The following is a 20,471-nucleotide window of genomic DNA, read 5'->3' as shown; positions in this document are numbered from 1 at the left end:
TGCTAGGTTTGTTCTCATCTGTATTTTTTCAGATAATGCTTTCATTCAGCTCAGATGTTCCCACAATTGTAGTGATTCCATGAAGCTGAAATTTCGATGTTTTGACAGACTTTAGGAAAAGTCAGAGAACTTTTGCTTAGAAATCAAGTGCAGAATAGGTATTTTCAGGCCCCTGCTTCAGTTTTTTAAAAAATGTGATTCTTTCCTTGACCTCCAGAAGAACCTATAATTTTATATAAAACTTGTGGTTTGTTTAGAGAAACAAGCAGGAATATTTTTGGTGGCTTGGCAGAACTTTCTTTTTTTTTTCCCCCCTTTTCAAAATTTAGAATATTTTCCCGTGATTATAAGATTCATGATCTCCCCTCCATCCCCTTGTCCCCTTACCCCCCGATCTTTCCTCCCCTCTCCTGGAGCTGATAAGTAGTTCCACTGGGTTATACATGTATCATTGTTCAAAACTTATTTCCATGTTATTCATATTTGCAGTAGAGTGATCTTTTAACATCAAAACCCTAATCATATCCATATCAAACTATGTGATCTATCATATGTTTTTCTTCTGTGTTTCTGCTCCCACAGTTCTTTCTCAGGATGTGGTTACCATTCTTTCTCATAAGTTCTTCTGGATTGTCCTAGGTCATTGCATTGCTGCTAGTAGAAAAGTCTATTACATTCGACTGTACCATAATGTAACAGTCTCTGTGTACTGTGTTCTCCTTGGCTCAGCTCCTTTCACTCTTTGGCAGAGCTTTCAAAGAGAGCACTGGCCTGGAAGTCAAGAGTCCTGGGTTCTACTTGTGTCACTGCTGCTGACATAGAACAAATTATATTTCCCTCCTTGGTATCTTACTATCCTGATTTCTAAATAGGAGGGACCTAAACTAGATGGTTTTTAAGTTCTGTTCCAGTTCTAACATTTCATGTTCAAAGATCTTTCCAGCTCTACCATTATTTGAGTATTCATGATGATTCTTATACAAAATATACACATTAAGATGTTAAGACATAGTCCTTCTAGCTAGGTCTTCTCAGCACCCTACACATAGGCAGCATTGTTCCTACTCGTAATAGCTCACGTTTAGATAACACTTTAAGGTTTACAAAGCACTTCTGCAAATATTGTCCCCTTTGATTCTCACCAGAACCCTAACAGGTAAAAGCTATTGTTATCCCCGTTTTGCAGATGAGGAAACTTAAGCAAATGTTAAATGAAATTTGACCAGGATCTCATAGTTAGGGCAAAACCAGAAAGGTAGGTAGGAAAAACCTCATGTGTAGGAAAATAAAACATATTCCAGAATGACGAGTAGAGCAGTCTGCCTAGATGATAGACTACAGCAGGAAAATATAATAAGCTAACTTTGGAAAGGTAGGTTGGCACCAAATTATAAATTTCCTGAGGACAGGAAGGACAGTGCTTTATTCTACATTTTTGCCAGCACTCAGCCTAATGCCTTACAGATTGAAAATAGTTAAATGTTGAAGTGAAGGTTGGTGTGATGCCTTTAATGCCAAGCTAAGGAATCTAAACTCTGACCTTTAAGCAATGAGGAAGCTAGTGAAGATGGTTTGAATTGAGAAGTGTCATTATCAGAACTGTGCTTTAAGAAGATAACTTTTTTTTTAACCCTTACCTTCCTTCTTAAAATCAATACTATGTATTGGTTCCAAAGCAGAAGAGCAGTAAAGGCTAGGCAATGGGCATTAAATGATCTGCCCAGGGTCACACAGCTGGGAAGTGTCTGAGGCCAGATTTGAACCCAGGACCTCCTGTCTCTGGGCCTGGCTCTCAATCCACTGAGCCACCCAGCTGCCCCCAAGAAGATAACTCCTAACAGAGGTGTTAAGGATAATTTATAGAAAGGACCAACTAAAGACAGGAAAGCCAATTTATATAAGAGTTCAAGTGACTGGTAACAAGGCCCTGAACTGGAGTGGTAGCAGTAGGAATGGGAAAGAAGGGATAGGTGCTAGAGGTAAGATGGATAAGAAATTAAAATGCTTAAAGTTTAAGGGATGACAATGAGTACTCCAAAGAAACTGTCCTGCAATAGTGGCCCTGCATTTATAATATAGACCACATTAATCCCCAAGCAAAAACAAACAGCAGGCAAAATATGCCATTTCCCAAATAAAATAAACAGGGAATAGCTGCAAATCCCTTCAGACTATCTATTGACTTGGAGAACTATGTTTTGAGACTTTCCCAAAACACTGTAATGCTAGGTTGCAAAGGAACAGGGTTCATTGATTGTACTGGAACACTTATTTTTTCTTCAAATGGTAGGATTATGTGAGTGTTCTAAAAACACAACACCCTTGTTCATTCCATCTTCCTCTGTAACATGAATTGCTTTTATTTCCTTTTCCTATCAGTCACAGTTAACATCTCCTTTCTCTGGGACACATCAGAGAAGATGCTGTATCTTGAGGGCAAAAATTATATACACCAATTGACTTCTTGAGGGGATCAATTTAATAGCTTAAAATGACATTTTTCTGTATTTTAGTAGTGATGAACTCTATTCAGAACTAGTTATTCAGAACTAACCAAAAAAAAAGACAAAGTCGGGGAATTTTTTACCCCAACTCCTTTAATCAACCTAATGGTAGCTGTGACATCTCTAGCAAAGTATCTTTTGGCAACAAAATGTTGGAACAAGAATCCTATACATTATAGAGTTCTTGTCCCTGATTTGGATGAAGTAGCTTTTATTGAATACCATGGCTTTGCTTAATATTAAGAATCCCTGTGTCATTGAACAAGGTGTTATTTTTGTTATTTTGTTATTTTAGAGGCAAGGAGGGGCACAGTAGATGGAGTGCTGGATTTAGAGTCAGGAAGACCCGAGTTTGAATTCTGCCTCAAACAGTTACTAGCTATGTAATACTAGGACAGATTATTTAACCTTATTTTATCTCTTTCAGGCTGTTTCCTCATCTGTAATATTGAGGACAGTAGTAGCACTTACTTCACAGAGGTGTGATGAGAATTAGATGAAATAACACACATAAAGCAGTTTGCCAACCTCAAAGTACCATATAAATCCTCTCTATTAGTATCTCTTTGAAAGAATTGTGTAATTTGGATGTATTGTTGGAAGAAGTAGCATTTTCCTTTACCAAGTCAGATATTTTTTTCAGCTTTTTATAGAATTTTTCTACTTTTCTATTGCAAATGGTGGCACATAATGGAATTATTTTTATGGTGGGCTTCTTTAAAAGATATTTAACGTGGACATTGCAACATAAGATGATAAAGTATTTCTTGTTGATTTTGGATGCACGATGAAACCAAACCCTTTGTTTCTTAAGAGGAGAATGTTAACCTTCCATTTATTTCTAACTTCTTTTTGTTCTCTGGTTTCATTTATAGCAAAAATGTCAGGATTACTAACAATTCAGTTCCCCTAGAAATATGTCCATTTATTGGTCATTGGACAAATTGCCCTCCAGAATGGTTGGATCAATTCACAACTCCACCAGCAATGCATTAAAGCCCCAATTTTGCCACACCCCCTCCAACATTTATTACTTTCCTTTGCTGTCATTTTAGCCAGTCTGCTTGGTGTGAGGTGGTACCTCAGAGTTGTAAAACTTATATTCTTTTGGAATAGCCTTTGAGAACCCAGGGTTACAGCTATTCCATGATGGGGCAATGAAGTAAGACTCTTGTGGGGGATTTTGTCAGTGTTTTTCCTAAAACGTGTTACCTAGACCTCTTTCTAATACGTGATATCTAGAACTAAACACTCTTCTGATAGTAGGCTGTTCATGACAGAAGCAGTGAATTTTCACACATTCTGGATACCAATGTGTCATTGGATGCAGCCTAAGATAATTCTTTTTGTTGATTACTCAACATTCATCCCTGTTAAATTTCATCTTATTATAAAACAGTTGAGAAAGTATTTATTAAACATGTACTATGTGCTAAGCACTGGAGACACAAAGATCTCAAGTGACTCACAGTCTAATAGGGAAGACAACTTGCAAACAAGATATATACGGAATAAGTTGGAGATAATTTCAGAAGGAAGTTACTAATATTAAAGAGGACCAGGAAAGGCATCTTAGAGAGGGTGGTATTCTAGCTGAGACTTAAAGGAAACCAGGTAAGGTAGGAGAAGGTAGAGAGGAGAAAACATTTCAGAAATGGGAGGTAGCTAGTAAAAAAAAAAAACAAACCACAATCAGGAGATGGAATGTGTTGTGTAAAGAACTGCAAGGAGGCCAGGGTCACTAGATTGCAGAATATGTGGAGGAAAGTAAGGTGTATTCATACTTGGGCAAGGAGGGGGTGCAGCTGAGTCACTCAGTGGATTAAGAGCCAGGCCTAGAGATGGAAGGTCCTGTGTTCAAATCTGGTCTTAGACATTCCCAGGTTGTGTGACCTTAGGCAAGTTGCTTAACCCCAATTGCCTATTCTTTTCCTGCTCTTCCATTCTAAGGCAGAAGGTAAGGGTTTTTTAAAGAAAGAATACTGGAAAGGTTGGAAGGGCCCAGCTTATGATAGACTTTAAAAGCCAATTTGAAAATTTTATATTTGATCCTAGAGATAGTAGGGAGTCACTAGAATTTATTAAATAGAGGGGATTACATAGCCAAACTCTACTTTGAGAAATTAACTTTCATAGCTGAGGCTAGCCTGGAGTAAAAGACAAACTTGGGGCCAAACAGAAGGCTTCTAAAACAGTCCAGATGTGAGATGATGGGAGTAGTTGCAATGTCAGAGGAGCAAAAGTATTGTACAAGAGAGATGCTTTGAAGGTTGAATTGATAAGACTTTGCAGCACATTAGATATAGGGGAGTAGGTGAGAGTGGGAAGTAAAGGATGACATTGTGGTTGTGTGCACCTCAGTAGTGAGAGGGGAGGGCCATTCCCTTAACAGTAATAAAGAAGTTAGAAATAATGGAATATTTATCCAGAAGGGTTTTTTCCCCTCTTTAAATTTTTTTTTTTTAATTATTTTATTAAAGGTGGGGAGGACAGACAGGGGCAGGTTGAGCTGAGCCCTGAGTCTCTGAAGCTCCCAGCTTCACCCTTCCCACAGCAGGACATGACACAGAGATGAAGGGACTTCCTCCAGAGTCTTCCAAGGAAGAAGAGGACCTGGGAGGGATGGGGAGTAAGGAAACCAACATACCCCTCCCACCCAAAAAGTAGAATACTAGTCCAGGGCCCATTGGAATCCCTGAGTCAGGCCGGAATTTACAAATTGGCTTTTCAAAGAATGAATTCAGTCTTGGACTTGTCAATTTTAAGATGTCTTATGGTACATCTAGTTAAAGATCTCCAGTAGACAAGGTTTTTAGCTGCTGGTGTAGGGTGAGGGATCCATAGAATGTTCAAAAAAAGATGAAAATATTTGGAAAGCTTCTGTGGCAAGTGGGATACTACATTGATTAGGGAGGTAAAAAAGGATTACTTCCTCACACACAGGAGGGCCCAGTTGAGATTGTGTAACAAATTTGTAGTGGATCAAATCAGCGCAGTTTTTTTGAGTTTTTCTTCTAGCTCCATTCAGCAGTAGGTGAATAGAAGCCAAGACAGCAGATGATGGGAGTATTCAAAGGTTAGGGCATATCAGGGTAAGATTGGCAGTAGGATGAAGGGGCAAGGAACTTGAGAGAAGATAATATAGTATGTAGATGTGGTCCATTAGTCTAATCTGTTAAGAATTTTATGGATGCTGCCTCTGTCAACTAGCATATTTCCTGGTCTTCCTAACTGCACTATCTGAAAATTTTTAAGAGATGCATTTATGCATGTGCCCAAGTCACTGATAAAAATGTTAAACAAGGCAAGCTAAGGACAATTGTGTTGCCCAAATCAAACCAGTCAGGAACCAGCAAAATTCAAAGGAGAGCAGCAATCAGACTTTTCTCTAAATAAGATCACTTTGGATCCACTGAAAACTTTAAAGTTCCTAGAAGGGAACTTAGCTATCATGTAATCTAAGTCATGTTTTAGTTGAGGAAACTAGTGGTGTCCATGAAAAATACATCAGTTATCTGGAACAAGTAAAATCAAAACTCAACAGTATACAAAACAAGACCAACCAAAGTGTAGTTATATTCTTCAAGAAGTGCCTTGAGCCTTGACCTAACAAAAGCCCCACTTCAGGAAGTAACACTGGAAAAATGAGTAAACAAAAAATGAAAGGGCTATTCTGGTGATAGGAATACCCAAGACACAAGCCTAGAAGAAGAGGATGATTTGAAAACATGTAGCAAAACCTCAAAGAAAACCCCAGCCTAGATACAATTCAATTAGAATTCCTAGATGAAATGAAGCAAGAGTTTCAAAAAAAGTTCAGTTAAAAATGATTTTATAAATAAAATGGGAACACTAGCAGAAAGAATTGAAAGAGAAATGAGAATTTTAGAAGAAACATTCAATATTAATAGTTTAGAAAAAAGGTACAACATCTTACCCATTTTTTTTTTACTTCATAAAATAGACCGGATTAAACAAAAGTCAATGCTTCTTTAAAACAAGCAATATTAAAACAAAGTCAAAAGACTGAGTGGAAAAGTAAAAAGTATTTCATATTTTTAAAAACTGATATAATATTTCATAACCATTCAAAATGTACAAAACCATTTTTCTTAGGTTCCTATCTTTTTTTAACGTCACTAATGAAAAGATGATGAAAGAAGTGTCCTCTTCAAAGCCTAAAGTTATCAGGGGTTACAGAGGGAGTTAAATAAGGCAGAGGGCCTAAAGTAGTTTCATTATCGTTTATTTATTTATTTGTTTGTTTATTGGACCCTTAACTTCTGTGTATTGGCACCTAGGTGGAAGAGAGGTGAGAGTGGGCAATGGGGGTCAAGTGACTTGCCCAGGGTCACACAGCTAGGAAGTGTCTGAGGCCGGGTTTGAACCTAGGACCTCCTGTCTCTAGGCCTGACTCTCAGTCCACTGAGCTACCCAGCTGCCCCCAGTTTCATTGTGTTTTGATGATCTTAAAAATTGAGAGGAAAGGGAGGGAGAAAGGAATGCTCTGGAAAAGGGAGGGTAGAAGAAGTTATCTCATATAATCAGGATTTATCAGTAAAAGACTACAAATAAGAAGGAAGGAGTGGAGGGAACAGTTAACACTCAAATCTCACTTTTATTGGCACTAATCAAAGGAGGATAAGTTGCATATTAATGCACATAGTTTAGTGGAGAAATACATTTCAATCAATAGGAAAACAGGGAGGAAAGTGGGAGAGAAGAAAGAGCAGGTAGTTTCAGGGAGGGATAGAAACTCTAAAATAGAGGGTCGGACCATGGAGAAGGAAGGAAATTGTTGAGGAAGGGAGGAATGGAAGAAGGGGATTCAGGATTGGGTTTTTGGTAAGGGGAACAGTAGGGGCAGGAGAGCAGAACAGCTTTCATCAGGCATAGAGTGTTGGTGCTACCTATCCTCCTATTTCACACCCTCTTTACAAAAGGGGCAGGAAGAGTATATGAGAATAGGATAAAGAAAAGTACACAATTAACAGTTATAGCAGAATGTGAATGGAATGAATTCACCCATTTAAATGGAAGGGGATAGTAGAATGGATTAGAAATAAAATTCAACAATATATTTATAAAAATACTTGAAACATAAAGATTTACACAGAATTAAAATAAGAAACTAAAGCAAAAACTAATATTCTTTAGCTGAATTCCATGTTGTTCATTTTTTGTTCAGTCTTTCTCAGTTCAAAGATTAACTTGGGAATAGAGAAAAGTAAAATATCGCAGTTGCATTTTGCCTCTTCTTCACTGCGCATTGTCATTGTTCTGTGCCAGACAAGTAGTACTGTAAGAGGGAAAATTTAGGTATTTTATAGATATATATTTAAAATGTGGCCGCCAGGAATCAACAATTCATGTTGAGGCAAGTTTATTTACAATCAGGAAGGTAAAAGTATAGGAATAAAGAGAAAGGGAGAGGCTAGTCCAGGCCTGGTCAGGTCTGGACGAGGGAGAAGGTTAAAAGGCTAAATAAATGAAGCTGCAAGCCACAAGGCCCAGCAACCCTGCTTAAGGCAGAGTTTGGAAGCGGCCTAGGTAGGCCAAGGAAGTCAGCCTAACTTACCCACATGACAATACAGAGTGTAAGCGTTCTGTGGTCTCAGGAGAGGTCCTTCAGCACCAAGTTCAGAGCGGGAACTGCCTCCACAGGAAGTAACCAACTTACTTAAAGAGAAAGTGTCTTTCGTCACTTCCCGTGGGTCCACCTCTAATTCAAGTGGACAAATGGCAGCCTCTACACTGATTTGGACTGCCCAGAGGGCAGTCCCTTATTCTTGATTTGTTACTTGTTGTCACGTGTGGGTAACTCGTCTCCCCTCCTCACTAAGGGAGGTGAGGGTGACGTCATTTCTATGCCTAGGGTAAGTACGAGTCTAACTAGGAATGGGCTGGAACTAATTCCATTTACACAGTACTAGCCCATCTTTGATCCTTTTGCTTTAATAAATACCCTTTTAGTATTGTTCATATCCATCAGCAGCTTCAATTTGTTCTTAATTTCAGTGTTTCTCTAAGTTGCTTCCTCTTGGTTTCATCTTTGCTTTGGGTCTTTTAAAAAACATGTCTCCACTGTGCATCTGTATCAGTCCCTTTAGACCCCCCCTCCCCCTTTGTTTCCATCATCAGAATTGTTATAACAGATAGCTTGCATTTTATGGTACTTTAAGATTTACAAAGCCCTGTGTCACAAGAAGCCTATTAGATTAGATAATGCAAGTATTGTTCCCATTTTACTAATGAGGAAATTGGGCCTCAGAGATGTGAAATTTGTCACTCACTGTAACATCACATGGCTGATGTCAGAGTTACAAGTCAAACCCATATTTCTTGACTCCAAGTCCAGTGCTGTTTTCCCTAAACCTGTGTTGGCAAACCTATGGCATGGAGGGGGACTGCTCCTTTCCCCCTCTCCACGTGGGCCTGAGGACATTGCTTCCATCACCCAGCAGCCCAATGGGAGCACTTCTTCCCTCCCCTGTCTGGGGAAAGGTGAGGGATGCAGTTTGGGCACTTGGTGTCTAAAAGATTCATCATCACTGCCCTAAACTATTCTGCCTCTCAGTGTTATTTAATGACATACTTCAGTTCAAGAAGTTATTTCTTTTCTACTTTGTAGGGAGTTTGTGCTTAGCTTAGGGAAGAGGGTTTAGAGCTGCCATCATAGAGTTTATGTACAGTCCAATAGGAGGATAAGATTCATACCCAGCTAGCTATAATATACCCCCAAAATGGCAAGTATATTAGAGAGGTGTTAAAGAAAGCACTAGAAGAGCTGGGAAGGGAGTAGGTTGTTCTCCTGGCATAATAAAAAGGCTCCTATTTGAAATCAGAAGACATAAAGTTCATTCTCCTATTAACTATGGCTCAGTCCCTTACTAGTTCTATGACTCAATCCCTTACTAGTTCTGTGTAAATCACTTCTCATTTCTAAACCTTATCTATAAAATGGGGACAATCTTCACACTTAAATGTAAAATAGAGACAGTACTTGTACTCCTGATTTCAAGGGGATGTTTCGAGAGTGGAATATAGATAATATGCTAATATCCTTTTTAAACAGAAAGTGTTATAAAAAAAGCAAGTGATCATGACTTTAGAATATGTGTTCGACATTGCTATGACATTTCTCCCCTTAATTATGTCATTCTTGGATGACCAGCTTTAATTACAGGCTATATTTTTAGAGCTTTCTTCTCTAGAATCTATTTTGTTATTTTGGGCTGAAGCAGGTTTGGTTACCATTTTATTCTGTTTTTAAAAGCTGAGTAAGAGACACCCCTGAGACTGGTATATTAATTTACTCCTGCAGCATTTTTCCTCTGGTCTGGCCTTCCCTTCAGTTTGTGATTACACAAACCTAATTGGTAGTTTATTCTAGATTAGTAGAGATCATATTTCACAACCCTCAAGGGACACAACTACCTTATAAGATTAGTGCTATCTGGAGCACAATTGTATTTTTTTTAAGTTGCTGCCAAGTCATAGAATCATTGAATGCCAGGCCATTGAATCATCAAATATCAGAGATAGAAGGGAATTTAGCTGTCATATAATCCAAGCCCCTCATATTTTAGTTGAGAAAACTAAGACCCAGACAGTGACTTACCCAAGGCCACAAAATGACAGTGCCTAGATTAGAAATAAAGTCTCCTGACTTGATATTGTTCTCTTTCTATTGAATCAGGGCTTCTGGTGCCATTTGGAGCATATCTCATAGCCCATATGAGATTGAACTAAATAGAACAGACCAATATCTCCCTTCCCCTAAGTGTGTTTTTGAATTTCATCTTAATGTTACATTGCCCAAATATGTAATTCCTTAGCAAGACTCTTTTGGAGAATCACCAAGTTGTTTAAGATTTTAATTGCTAATCCATTTATCAAACATTTTCCAAATCCCTGAAGTTTGTGCACAAGCGAACAAATAGAAAATTAAATCATAGATGTTTTGGATGTGATCTTCTTTCAGTGGCCTTTGGGTATGAAAAGATAAAAAGGGTAACTGACATTTCAAGGGCCAAAAACATTCATCTTTAAATGTCATTGGGAAGGGAAATTCTGGAGCAAAAGAAGAGTTCAAATATGGAAGTGAATAGTCTCTCTGCTTCATCATGACATGGATAGAAACTGAAGAATAAATAACAATAGCAAATATAGAGCACTTTCAGGCAACAAAATTATTTATGTACCTTATGTTATTTGATCACCACAACAACCCTGTGAGTTAAGTAGTACTAGACCTATTTTATGGATGAAGAAAATGAGACCCAGAGAGCTCCCATGACCTACTAAAGTCGTAAAAAAAAATAGGACAGAGACTGAGACAGTAGGTTTCCCATTGAAAGCCCAGTGCTCTTGTGACTCCACTTTGTTAATTATGACCCTTAATCCTCTTTACCATATTGTAAGCTCCTTGAGGGCAAATGCCATCCTGTATCCTTCTCTTTGTCCCCAGTAGTATCACACACACAAGACCTTACATATCATGGGTGTTCAGCAAATGTTTGTCAAATTTTTTTGTTGCTAACTACTTAAAAGAACTAGTGACTCACTGGATCACTGGTTTGCCGACTTGGTGGTGGACAAACCCTTTCTCCTGCAATATACATATGCTGTGCTATAAAGGCTAGTTATTCAGGGGTTTCTATTAATAGTTCTCTCAACAGCCATAAAAGGTTTTTTATTATTAAAAGAATTTGATTCATGGTCACTACTGCTCCTTTGGATAGTTGAACCAAGTTCCACAAATATTAATTATTATACAGTAGAAGTCTACATTTGAGTGAATATTTTTCTTGACTTCAGAGTTAAATTTCAGTCTAGACTGAGGAAAATTTAAACCTTAACCCATATCACATGGTTAAGGAATTGTAGATTCTAGAGATATTTCTTTTTAATGTTTCACTGCTCAAACAATTTTTCGTTAGCAGTCTTCCTATGACTCACTTGCAAATAATTAATTGCTAGTTTTTAATTTTTTATAAAAAGTGCTATGGGGCATTGGAAACAACAATAAACTCTGATTCAGAAGACCTGAGTTCTAGGGTCTGCTTTGCCACTAACAAGCTGTGTTTCCCTAGCAAGCCACTCCTTTCTCTGAACCTAATCTTCCTCATATGTAAAATGACAGGAGGAAGGGAGGCTGAAGTTAGCACAAGATATCTCATAATGTATCTTCTAACCCTGACATTCAGGGCTCCAAGTGCTAACAACTCTGTATTAGTCTGATAATCTCTGTTCTCATCCTAACTCAAAAATTCTATTATTGTATGGCATAAAACATTTGATAAGTCTATCCTGAATCCTTGTTAAAGGGAGTTTGTTGACTTGGTTTTAATTCTGAGAAAAATGGCTTCTATACTGAAGAAAATGAGTAAGTTTAAATTTAATCAGAATGTATGATGCCATGTGCTTATGGTACATTTTCTTAGTAAAAAATAATCCAGGTTGATGGACAATATTAGAAGTAAGGATTTTTACTTTTCCTTGCCTTTATTTTGTTTCCTTTGTTAACAGCTTTTTAACAGTAGTTCCTAGTACAGTCCTCTGCACAAAGAAACTTGTGAAGTAATGCTTATATGTTTTAATGACTTCTGATGGGAAAATTTACAAAATTAGCCATTACTTCATAAAATTGTTAAATTCCATGTGGCATTTATCACTAAATCTAGTTACATTTTTGTCAAATTCTTTTTTCAGTGAAAAAAAAGCAACTATAGGAGATCCAGTTTCTGGTAGGAGGTGGCCCTTGAGCTGATCTTTGAAGTAAACTTAGAGGTAGACATAAAGAGGGAATTCGTGCCAAGCATGAAGGATAGCCTCTGCAAAGGCATGGAGAAGAGAGATAGGATGTATGTGACAAAAAACAAATATTTGTTATGATTAAAAATGATAAAGACTGATAGTATAAGAGAAATTAATATTTTAATAGCCATGGCCTTGTTGGTGAAATTTCTATGACCCCGCTTGACTACCTTTAAATATACCGCTGGAGCCCTTCCTCTCTCTCCTAAGCCAGCCAGTTAACCAGCAAACCCAAGAGACCTTCTCTAGGCCCTCCTCTGAATTTAAGCTGCCCTATGCGTGGGGACCTTTGACATCCCCACGCCCAAAGACTGGAAACCCATTGGAATCATGGGTAATGTAGTCTCAAAGCCCCCACGTGTCCATAGGGAGTCTGCTAGACACTTCCAAATAACACTTCCCTGAATTCAAAACAAACGGTTCCCCCTGAGATCTGGCAAAAAAAAAAAAAAAAAAGGTTGACCCTTTTTCTTCGCTGGATCTGTAAACATAGACAACTTCTAAATTTTAGGAATTTGGGGGATAAAAGAAATAGATGAACAAATGGATAAAACTAGCCGCATTGACAAAAAACCAATTTGGGGGCAGTCCCCTATTGGTATAGTAGTGTACATTCAAAACAAATGCATTTAACTCATTCAACTCCCTATAGTTCAAATCAATTGCACCCAAAGTTCAATTTTGGTCTTCATGGTCCAGTGAAGGGTCTTTAGGCATCTTTTGGTGCCTTCACCAAACAGGTCCGTCATCTGGATTCTGGGGAGATGGCAAAATCCTTATCCTGAAATTATTCTCAAAAGAATTTAAACTTGACATTATAGATTATAAAACATACATTTCCTTCTAAGAATCATACATATTCCAGTTTGGTTGTACTGTCAAATGTGTGAAGGGGGAATCAAGAAAGACTTAGGGGGGCAGCTGGGTAGCTCAGTGGAGTGAGAGTCAGGCCTAAAGACAGGAGGTCCTAGGTTCAAACCCGGCCTCAGCCACTTCCCAGCTGTGTGACCCTGGGCAGGTCACTTGACCCCCATTGCCCACTCTTACCACTCTTCCACCTATGAGACAATACACCGAAAGTACAAGGGTTTAAAAAAAAAAAAAAGAAAGACTTAGAACCAGAGATTTAGAGCTAGAAGGGGCCTTAAGGGCCAACAAGTCCTAGCCCTTTGTTTTATACTTGAGGAAATTGATATTGAGAGAGGTGAGGGGACTTTGCCAAGGTCAAACAGCAAGTGCCTGAGGCAGAATTTACATTTGAGGCTTTCTAAGCCCAACACTCTTATCCAGTACACTACCTGGCTTGAAGTGAGATGATGAAGAGCTTTGTATTTGAAACTAATAGCTGTAGGGGAACCACTAGAACATTGAACGATGGAATAACATAGTCAAACCCATGCTTAATGAACACCACATTGACAGATTCACATCATGTCTATTAAAGGGGAGAGCTGAGGATCAGTTACTTCTCTATTTTGAATAATAGGAAAAAAAATTGTTTTTAAACCTTTACCTTCTGACTTAGACTGAATACTAAGTATCTGTTCCAAAGCAGAAAAGTGGTAAGGGCTAGGCAGTCAGAGTTAAGTCACACAGTTAGGAAATGTCTGAGGTTAGATTTGAACCCAGGACATTTTTATTCTGCAAAGATTTTTCCCAGTGCTCTGTTTACCTTCTGATTCTAACTTTACTGATTTTGTTTACATAAAAGCTTTTCAGTCTCATGTAGTCATAATTGTCTTTTTGATCTCTTTTATGATCTCCCCCCCTTTTTTTTTTTTTGGTGGGGGAAGTAAAAAACTCTTCTGTCCATAGATGTGATAGGTATCCCCTTCTTTATTCCTGTGTTTATCATTTGACCTTTTATATCTAAGTCAAGGATTTACTAAGTGCTTGCTGTGTTTTATGTTTTATGCTGGGGTCTGGGAATACAAAAACAAAAATGAAACATTCTCTCTTCTCAAGGAGGTTGCATTCTTTCAGGGAAAATAACATATACATATATAAGCATATACAAAATAAATTCAGAGTGTAGGGAGGAGGCAGGCACACACAAATAGTTGGTGAGCTCAGGAAAAGCATTAGTAGAAGATTAGTCCTGAGCTGAATCTTGAAGGAGCTAGTGGATTCTGTGAGATAGGGGTGAAGGAAGAGAGCCCAAGCATGGGGGATGGCCAGGGTAAAGGCATGGCACATGCTCTGTGAGAAAAATGGCAATAAAGTCAGCCTGGCCACACAATAGAACTAGGAAGGAGAGTAATATTTAGTGAGGCTGGAAAGCAAATTGGCCCCAGATTGCAAAGGACTTTGAAAACCCTTGTTTATATTTCACCTTAGATACAATAAGAAGTCACCAGCTTATTGAACAGAAGAGTGACATAGTAAGACTTATGCTTAAAGGAAGTTGCTTTGGCAGCTTTATGGAGGATAGGTTGGAGTTGTCAGAAACCTGAAGTAGGGAGGCCAATTATGAGGTCATTACAGGAGAAGTTCTGAACCAAGGTGGTAGCTTCATGAATAGTGATAAGAGAAGAGATGTAAGAAATGTTGTGGAAGGAGAATTGGCAGGATTTGGCAACATGATTGGAGATGTGGGGTGAGTAGTATAAGGAGTTGAGCAATGCTGAAATTGTGAACCTCGGTCACTGAAAAGGTCATGATGCTTTTGACAGGAAAGGAGAAGTTGGGAAGAGGACTCAGTTCGGGGAAATGTTGAATTCAAGCTGTCCATGTGATATCCAATTTGAAATTTCTGACAATAAGAATAGAGCTGGGGGATAGTTGGGTAGCTCAGTGGATTGAGAGTCAGGCCTAGAGATGGGAGGTCCTAGGTTCAAATCCAGCACTTCCCAGCTGTGTGACCCTGGGCAAGTCACTTGACCCCCATTGCCCACCCTTACCCCTCTTCCACGTAGGAGCCAATACACAGAAGTTAAGGGTTTAAAAATGTAAAAAATAAAAAAAAAATAAAGAAGAAAGAGAAAGAAGAAAAGAGGGCCAAGGGCAGAGCCTTGGAATATACCCAGAGTTAAGGTGTATGATGTGGATGATGAAAAGCCAGTAAAAGTGAGGAGTGGTTGGACAAGTGGAAGAAGAATCAAGAGAAAATAATGTCATGAAACGTGATGAATTTGGTCTTAGACTTGAATTTGCATCAAGAACAAAACATTAGAGTAAAAATGCCAGTAGGATTAGCATTTGGGAGAGAAATTAGGGCTAGAAAGATAGATTTGAGAGCCATCTGCCAGATGCTGCCAGAGCTGACCTATGAGAAGCCATTTAAGTGGAGAGTGTCTTAGAAAAGATCAAACATTGGGGAATATCCATAGGTGTCAAAAGTGGGGAGACAAGGTTCAGGGAAATAAATTTCACACTTTGTAAAAATTGAAATAAAAGGATAGAAATAGGTTTTAGCACTTAGTGCTGTGCCAGGTAGACTCATATCAAAGATTTTAACTAGTCCTTCTGCTTTGCTAATATATCATTTAGAAACTTAAATTGTAGTAAAAAGGCTGGAGCAGAATTTATTGTGCATCATCTAAAGTAAAAAAAAAAAAAAAGCAGGAATAGCAATCATGACACCAGACAAAGCTAAAATAGAAATTGATCTGATTAAAAAGATAAGGAAGGAAATTACATTTTGTTAAAGGATAAACAATGAAGTAATATCATTATTAAACATTTATGCGCCAAACGGCATAGCTTCTTCTAGATTTCTAAAGGAAAAATTCAAGGAGCTCAAGGAGCTAATAAGACTTGTGTGGATAGAATTTGTTCCCCAGGACTCCCTTACCCAGCATCCTATTTGTATGCTCATGCTGAGTGTGAAGACTGCATGCGTGCGTATATAGGATAAAGTTTTGGTGTGATCCCACCCCTCTCTCTCTTTCTTTGAACACAGCTGCTGAAGCTGACTTTCAGCCAGGCAGGAGAATTTACACATGAGGTCTTACTTTAGTTAGAAAATTAGGCTTTGAACTTCTATTTCTTTTGTTATTGTTGTTGTTTCTTCTACTTCAAGTGATTATTAATAGACTTTATAAAATTAAAACTTGGAACTCCAAATTGACATTAATTTAAATCTTACAGACCGTATTAGTGGGGAAATTCAACCTTTCTCTTTCAGAACTAGATAAATCGAACCGAAAATTAAATAAGAAAGAAGTAAGGGAAGTGAATAAAATGCCAGAAAAATTAGAGTTAATAGATTTCTCTAGAAAACTGGGTAGGAATAAAAAGGAATATACTTTCTTCTCAGCAATACATATACAAAGATCAACCATGTACTAGGGCATAGAAATATTGCAAACAAATGTAGAAAAGCAGAAATAATAAATGCTACTTTTTCCACATCATAATGCGATTAAAAATTATACTTAACAAGAGTCCATGGAAAGGCAAATTTAAAATTAATTGGAAACTTAAGTTGCTTTAATTGTCATAGCCTATCTCCTAGGATTAGCCAACAATTAGTTATTCATGAAAACCAGAGAATGTCAGAAGTTAATAAGGTCATCCAGATCCAGAGAGAAGTATAATAGTAGGATGGGATCAACAGAATAAGGAATCTGTAGATAACCACTAACTTTCATCTAACCATTGGTATTATCCTTCTGTTATACTTAGCTTTTTCCCCCAAAAGTTGATAAATAGCTTAATCAGTTGGAGTTTCTTCTCCTTCAATATTAAACGAATACTGAAATGGGAAGATAATGGACAAAAAAGGAATGGAGGGGAAAGTCCTGGAGGACTAGAGTCCAAATTGAATAATTTTTTTCTCATTGAATTAGTGCTAGTACTTGAAAGCCTCCTTTTCATTTGCAAGTTATGGTGGTAGTGTTTATAGGGCTTCAGCAGGAGATCTAGGGTCAAATCCTGGATCTTCCACTTAAAGTTGTGTAACCTTGGGCAAGTCACATGACTTCATTTTAGTGATGAGGCTCAGAGAAGATGGTAATTAAAAAAAAAACAACCCTTACTTTACATTTTAGTAACAAGTATAAGAAGGGTAAGGGCTAGGCAAATAGGGTTAAGTGATTTGCCTAGGCTCACACAGCTAGGAAGTATATGAGATCAGATTTGAATCCAAGTCCTCCTTAACCTGGTCTGGTGCTCTATCCATTGTGGAACCTAGCTGCCCCCTAAAATGATAATTTTTAAGCCACTTTTACCTGACAAAGTCATTGTGAAAAATGTATTATGTAAATTATAAAGCTTTGTAGTCCATATATTTTTAAATTTTCTTTTTATATTGAAGTTTAATAGTCACAAGAGAAATATTTTATATACAAAGAACAAAAAGAGTTAGACATGAAACTTATAGACTTCTGGTATGTACACTTTGTTTTTTAAAGTATATATTAAATTTTACAAAGTTTTAGCACAATTTCCATTTTTTTCCCTGAACTCTTGAAAATCTTTCACTAGATTTTCATTTGTATCTTTTGTTATTACATTGCTAAGATTCTCCCTGTTTCCCTTCCCTTTCCCACCCTACCTCCTTCTATAGAGTAATTCTTTATAACAAAAGAATTTTTCCAGTAAAAAAAGGAAGAGGGAAAAAAATTTCAGGAAGAACAGTCAATTTGTACATCAAGAAATTCAATCATTATAGGCACTGTTCCACACCTATTCCACACTATTGCACAGAAGTGAAGAGAAATGGTTGTCTTGCCTCTATATATTGCCAGAAAGATTTAGATTGCCTTGCATCTTGAACCATCACTTCAGGGTTTTAGGCTTATAGTGAGCCTTATAAGAACCCTAGAGATGGCATCATCATGACAATTATTTATATTTGTATGGCACCCTATTGATAATCTCCTTATCCAAAGCACTTGTCTCACAGTTATATATGGTAAGCAATGCAAAGTATTCCAGTTATACCAATGAAAACACCAAGTCCCAGAGAACTTAAATGAACTGCCTTTTTTAGTCCAGCCAGTAAGTAGAGAAGCCTAGAACTTAAACTTAGGTCTTCTGATTTTGGTTAGTAAAAATACCTGTTCAGTGAATAAATGGTATAGGTCAGTGATGGGCAAACTATTCCCCACGGGCCAGATCCAGGCAGTAATTTGCCCATCACTGCCTTAAGCAATGCCTTAGTCACTATGCCACCACATCCAGATGTAGTGATTAAGGCAATGCTTAAGGCAGTGATGGGCAAACTAAGGCCTGGATTGGGGAGGGAGAATAGTTTGCCCATCACTGGTATAGGTTATTCCAGGAAGCACCAAGAGCCCCACAGGAGTCAAAAGTTACTTTCTGAATGTGGCATAGGAGGGAAAGCAGCTTTCCTACCCTAAAGATGGAAGGATGAGGTAAGAAGGAAGCAGGAAGGCAGTAATTTCTTGTGAGGTATGGAACCCCTTCTCATTCTGACTCCAACATGTCTCTTAGAAGATGACAGGTTATCTAAACAAGTTACAGGATCTCTGAAGGAAGGATTTTTTTGTAGACTTTGGAGCTGGAAATAATCTCAGTATTCTAGTCTAGCAGTTCTCAAAGTGTGGTCTGTGGATCTCTGGGAATCCCCAAGACCATTTCAAGTTGGTCTGTAAAGTCAAAACTATTTATATAACAATGCTAAGACCTAATTTGCATATTAACATACCCTTCTCTTTTCCAGCTACATATCTATGTATGAATATTATTCTTATACTTCAACCAAAACAGTATTTTACAACAGGTTGAATGAGCAAGCACATACAGATTCCGGCTATCTTCTTTTAATCCAGATAGTGAAGAAATACGCAAAATAATGCCATTCTCACTTAATTTTTTTAATCTTGGAATACATGGTGGGTTTTTTTAATCTAAAATGTTATTCATGTTAACATGTAATGTTTATTGTGATTTATACATGAATTAATAAAGAAATATTTTGTAAATGTATCAATCTTGATCTCTAATATAGTAAATATCAATAGGTAAAACCCACATATAAGCTCTTCAGTAATTTCTTTCTTTCTTTTTTTTTTTTTAAACCCTTACCTTCTGTCTTGGAGTCAATACTGTGTATTGGTTCCAAGGCAGAAGAGTGGTAAGGGTAGGCAATGGGGGTCAAGTGACTTGCCCAGGGTCACACAGCTGGGAAGTGTCTGAGGCCAGATTTGAATCTAGGACCTCCCATTTCTAGGCCTGGCTCTCAATCCACTGAGCTACCCAGCTGCCCCTTCTTCAGTAATTTCTAAGAGTTGCAATGGATTCCTGAAACCAGAAAGTTTGAGAACTGCTGATCCAGTCTAACTCTCATTTTACATTTTACATATGAGGAAAACTGAACCCCAAAGGAATGAAGCAAATTGCCCCAAATCACATAGGTATTAAAGTAGCAGAACCAAATTTAAACTGAAATAGGTCCTCTGTCTCCGAATGCTCTGCTCCTTGCTTTATCTTTTCTATTTTTCTGGGTTTTTAGGAAGAGATGAAACTATGCAGCCTGCAAAGCCATCTTTCCTGGAGTACTTTGAACAGAAAGAAAAAGAGAATCAGGTCAACAGCTTTGGCAAAAATGTCCCAGGCCCATTGAAGAATTCTTCAGATTGGAAAGTGCCACAAGATGGGGACTATGAATTTGTAAGTAGATTTGAATTTACAAGGACCGACACTGTCTTCTAAAGAATATGTTTTGAAATGCTCCACATCCAAAATGATCATCTTAGCCAAAAGCTTCCTAATCATTTTCTATTAGCCACTGCTCTATACTTTTTCTAGCACTAATAGCAGCTGCTATGGTGAAATCCTCATGAGTTTGGTATTGTGACATTTTTATTGACATTTGAGTTTTTATTGTTTTTTGTTGTATTTTTCACTTCAAAAATCCTTCACTTGTCTTCATAATACTGAAATTTAGAAAGATAAAAGAACAAGTTAACTATCAAGTAAAGCTACTCTGGCTATAATGGTATTTAACACTTAAAAAGTAGAGAAGTGATAGCAGCAAACTTCTATCTTCTGGGGATAGTTCTTTCCATTTTAGATTCTTTGAGAGGGTTGTACTAAATTTTGACAGAAGGGGAAAGAATTAATATTACTAAGTTCCTTGTAGAAAGTGGCATACTATGACTATTTCCTAGTCCTCTCTTGCAGGACAAGTGCTTTGTCCTGGCCGAGTATTCAACTAACTACCTGTCCGTTGAGGGGCAT

At 37.7% G+C, this 20,471-nt stretch overlaps 1 protein-coding gene across 1 annotated transcript in view; it reads left to right on the top strand.

Moving 5' to 3' along the window:
- STK4 (serine/threonine kinase 4) overlaps nt 1-20,471 on the top strand; it is a 105,290-nt gene that overhangs the window by 36,120 nt on the left and 48,699 nt on the right. The window contains exons 8-9 of the mRNA XM_044663796.1: nt 5,139-5,167; nt 19,773-19,901. Coding sequence (XP_044519731.1) covers nt 5,139-5,167; nt 19,773-19,901 — 158 coding nt within the window. The remainder of the gene's footprint in view (nt 1-5,138; nt 5,168-19,772; nt 19,902-20,471) is intronic.

Source organism: Gracilinanus agilis, chromosome 2 (genome assembly GCF_016433145.1).
Source record: "Gracilinanus agilis isolate LMUSP501 chromosome 2, AgileGrace, whole genome shotgun sequence".
NCBI lineage: Eukaryota > Metazoa > Chordata > Mammalia > Didelphimorphia > Didelphidae > Gracilinanus > Gracilinanus agilis.
This window is presented reverse-complemented; position numbering and strand designations above follow the sequence as displayed.